General features: G+C 44.4%; 1 protein-coding gene across 1 annotated transcript in view; it reads right to left on the bottom strand.

Annotated features, from left to right (window-relative positions):
* Window positions 1–1659: 1659 nt before the first annotated feature.
* CFAP126 (cilia and flagella associated protein 126) overlaps window positions 1660–4261 on the bottom strand; it is a 4563-nt gene continuing 1961 nt past the window's right edge. The window contains exons 2-5 of the mRNA XM_004688097.2: window positions 3225–3287; window positions 2956–3036; window positions 2308–2484; window positions 1660–1941 (exon numbers count right to left, since the gene is read on the bottom strand). Of these exons, the coding sequence (XP_004688154.1) occupies window positions 1660–1941; window positions 2308–2484; window positions 2956–3036; window positions 3225–3287 (603 nt within the window). The remainder of the gene's footprint in view (window positions 1942–2307; window positions 2485–2955; window positions 3037–3224; window positions 3288–4261) is intronic.

The following is a 4261-nucleotide window of genomic DNA, read 5'->3' on the forward strand; positions in this document are numbered from 1 at the left end:
AGAGAAGATAAATAGCTTTTGATGTCAGAAGATGACCCAGAAAATCATCATCAAATCTATTAAAGGTTATTTTTTTTCTTTGCATTTCCAGAAAAACAAACCTCTTAATGTCATGTTTTCTAATCCAAATTCATGTGATATCTTTTTTCTGAAACTGAATTAAAATACTCATTTTGTCTTTGATTCTCCTTGAATTCTAGTGAAACCAAGAGAATGGCGGTTGGGGAGAAGCCAATTTCCACCCCCTCCTGGACTCAGGCATTTACATCCCCCAATCTGACCTTTCTCAGGAGAGAAACTTTTTGTCCTACAACTGACCACATTTTTAGGGAATCAGGCACAAGTAGCCAGAGATGTAATACCATGCAGAAGAAACCTTAGAGAAGGGAGGAGCAAGAGAAGGGAAGTTAAACACGCAGAGAACTTTTGTGTGGTTATAGACTCCATGATCCTACTGACAAGTGATTGTAGACCTCATGGGACATTTCACTGAGGGAGATGGAGGGCCAGTGGAGGTGAAAGCCTGGCAGATATTTATAATTTAATGAGAAAACTTGCTGCTTTTGTAATCCATATAGGTCAGGCTTTTAGGTTCTAAACTCCCTTAGCAGAAGTGCTACTTTCATAGATTTGGAAACTGGGTAAACATCTGTCTTTGTCACTGAGTAGTTTGGCCAACTGGTTAAAACTTTGGATTGGAAGAAATAATAGGTGACCCCAAAAGACTTGATTTTAGCTGAAATGGAGGGGATCTGCCACCTCAACAGTCCATTCCAGCTCCCAGTCACCTCTAACTTAAGTAATGTTAAGCAATGTTTGTTTTTGCTCTTTCCCATACCGGCCTTGAGAAGTCTTTGTAGCCTTCCCCCAGCTGAAACCCTATGTCCTCTGTACTTGGCCTTGGAGAGGCACAAGTTCACAAGGGAACACTTTGGCATTGGAACTGGGAAAAGTTTGGCAAGGGCATTAAATTTCACAGCCAGTGCCAGGAAGCTGCAGAGTGGAGACAGTAATAAACATGTTGGAAGCTGGGACTGGATAGGGGACTTCTGACTTTCCTGCTAGATTCTCATTGAGGTGATTGGATCTGAGTGGCAGATTGAGCATCGTGTTTGTTATTCTGCCCTAAATGTCTGCTTGCTTTGGTTTTTCCTCTCTGTCCTCTGTGTCACGTCTCTAGCTTCAGTTTTCAGACTAGTACTTTTGCCTGAGTCTGGTAACTTGTCCCTGTGTGTTTTGACAAAAGCCATGATGTTTTAAACAAGAACAGTGTCTTCTACCCTGACTTTCTTACCTCCATTTGCCCAGACACTTGCTGCAAACACACAGACACGTCCTTTCCTACCATGTTGTTTGACTTTGTAGCTGGAAGTGTGCTCAGGATGAAAAATGAGGGGGCAGTTCTTTGAGGTTTTAAGAAACTCCTGATCATTTCTGAATATAATTAACTCAGTCCTTTTCCACCACAAGCCACTATACTCTACTCTGTTTCCCCTAATCCTCATTATCTTCATTATGGGTCACAAGAGGAAGCCATAGCAGGAGGGAAAGATTGAGTCAACAATAGATGTTTATTTTCCAAGTTTATCTTTTATACCTACTCCTTTATTTCCCTATTCTACGTGCCGTTGGGGGTCTTCATTCAATCTCTAGAGAGGTTTACTCTGTTTCTTTCTGGAGTTCCAAGTTTTGTTTCTGGGGCTCAGAAAGATTAGAACACGCACGATATTCTGACACACACGGACTGGGTGGGCTCAGAAGAGAGTTGTTTGGGGTTTGGGGGCCCGGAGTATGACCAGCCGAGGGGTGTGAGCTATGGGGTTCATCTTCGGAATTGAGGTTTGCATCTGGGGAATTCGGAATGATGGTTGGGCTTGGTGCTTGCTGTACAGTCTTTGTGATAGACTTCTTGAGTTCCTTCTGACTGACTGGATCATGGGGCTGTGGGGTGGAATGGAAGAGACATTCATGTTTCTGCTCAGGTTTAGGTCATCCCGAATCCACTGAGTTAATAATTCTCGTTCTTTCCATACCATGGACAAAAAGTCAGGTTATAGATAAAAGTGAAGTTCAGTTCCGCAGCTCCCCTTGAAATCAGAACAATTTTGTGCTGGCGGGTTGGGGTGGGGTGGGGTGGGGGTGGGTGATGTGTGTCTTCACATGCCTGAGGTGCTCAGAACTAGACTGGGTAAGACAGAAATGGTGAGAGGTTCCCCCTGCTGGCATAGTGCTGTTATAACAGGTAGTTTTGAAATTGAAAAGAAACGGAGACAATAGGATTTGGGATTATGTGGGAAGCATAGCTACCTTGCCTAAAATTTCAGGACGCAGCCCGTTGGAGGCCTTGAGTAAATCAGGATTTTTCTGTATCCATTTGGTGAGGGAGGCCGCACCAGCAACGGTTCGGGAGGTCAGGGTTGCCCTAGCAGGGGGTATCTTCAGAGGCATTTCCCAGGTACCCATGAAGGAACCCCAAGGACTTGCCTAAAAGGAAAAAAGATGGGACTTGGTAGAGTATCTGACCTGTTTGTCAAGACCTCTATTTGCCAGTTTTCATCATTTACCAAGCTCGGGATGCATGGTAATGAAACCAAACAAAGCCCCCAAGCTCCCCTTTTGTTTCCCCTTCCCTTACTGAAATCACTTAATATCCTCATCTTACTTCTGCAGACTGAAATCTGCAACCTCAGGCTAAGTTTAGTAGAGGCCCACTTAAGTATCACCTGAAAGCATTCATTATGAACAAATTATTCATGATTTAAGGAATTCTGGTGCTAAACACAACTCTGCCTTTTGGACAAACTGGGTATAAATTTGGGGCATGCATGTTAAAATGTGAATTAGGTTGAACTTAATTTTCTAGATAGTGACAGTGGGAGGTTGCTATCTCCCCTCTAATGCTCCCGTTCTGCACCTAAACTTCCTTCCTTGACAGAGTGGAGATTTGTGGCTCACCTTGGAACGGGGCACCGACGGTAACAGATGACCACGGTCATTGGCAATAATCTGAGTGTAGCCTTCATGGGGCGGAATTCTCTGGGGCAGAGGAGCAAAAAGAAAAAAATGCAGTAGAAGAGGGAGAGCGTATCTGAGGTTCTTGACAAGGGTAAAAGGAGAGGAGGAGACAGGAATTTAATGATGACTGAAAGCAGGTGCCAGAGAATTACCCAGCATTGTGGAAATGACCAAAACGTGGCTTTAGAGGTCCACTGCATATGAAATACCTCTTTTGTTGGCTTGGCGGGAGACCAGTTCTGCAGATACTTGGGTGAGAAAGCTTTTTCATACTGTGGAGAAAAGTGAGAATCCTGGTTAGCCTCATAACCCCTAAACCCAGGAAATGATGGTGCACAGTCCTCAGATTCAGAGACCAAAGACCTGAAAAACCATGTGGGCTTTAACTCACTATAGGAAGGATGTAGTTTGTTGGCCTACATGTGTTCTGTCCAACCTTGAGCCACCAGCCCCGTGACCAAGCACTGGAAATATGACCAGTTCAAATTGAGCTGCTTTGTAAGTAAACTACACGAGGTTATGAAGACAGACCAAAAAGAGACTATGCAATATCTAATTTTAATATTTAAAATATTGATTGGGGCCTTCTCTGGTGGCACAAGGAGTTAAAGTGCAGCACTGTGAAGCCATCTGCAGCCACTGCAGCAAGAGTTCAATTCCCACCAGGGAGGTGACCCACATGGCATGGCAGACCTCTCCTGTCTCACCCGCTGCTCCCCTCAGCAGTGTATTTTAGTGAATCTCCCCGTTCTGCTCCCCACTCTGTCTCTGGTGAGTCCTCTCACCCCCTGCACCTCTGGCCTGCACCCCAGCTCTTCTAAGCAAAATAAATCATTAAATATAAATAAATAAAATATGAAGTGTTGAAATAACAGGGACTCCACCCCCGTTCTGCCCCCCACTCTGTCTCTGATGAACCCTCTCACCCCCCATATCTCTGGCCTGTATCCCAGTTCTTATATGCATAAATAAAACTTTTTTTAAATTACGAAATATATATTGATTAGGGCCTCCCTGGTGGTTCAGAGTTAAAGCTCTATCAATCTATTACTAGCCACTGTGTCATGAGTTTGATCCGGCCAGGGAACTAACCCACATGACATAGCAAACCTCTTCTCTCTTGCCTGCTGCTCCCCTCAGCAATATATTTCAGTGAATTCACTTGTTCTGCTCCCCACTCTGTCTCTGGTGAGTCCTCTCACCCCCTGCACCTCTGGCCTGCACCCCAGCTCATCTAAGCAAAATA

Source organism: Condylura cristata, unplaced genomic scaffold (genome assembly GCF_000260355.1).
Source record: "Condylura cristata isolate star-nosed mole 26May11 unplaced genomic scaffold, ConCri1.0 scaffold00024, whole genome shotgun sequence".
Classification (NCBI taxonomy): Eukaryota; Metazoa; Chordata; class Mammalia; order Eulipotyphla; family Talpidae; genus Condylura; species Condylura cristata.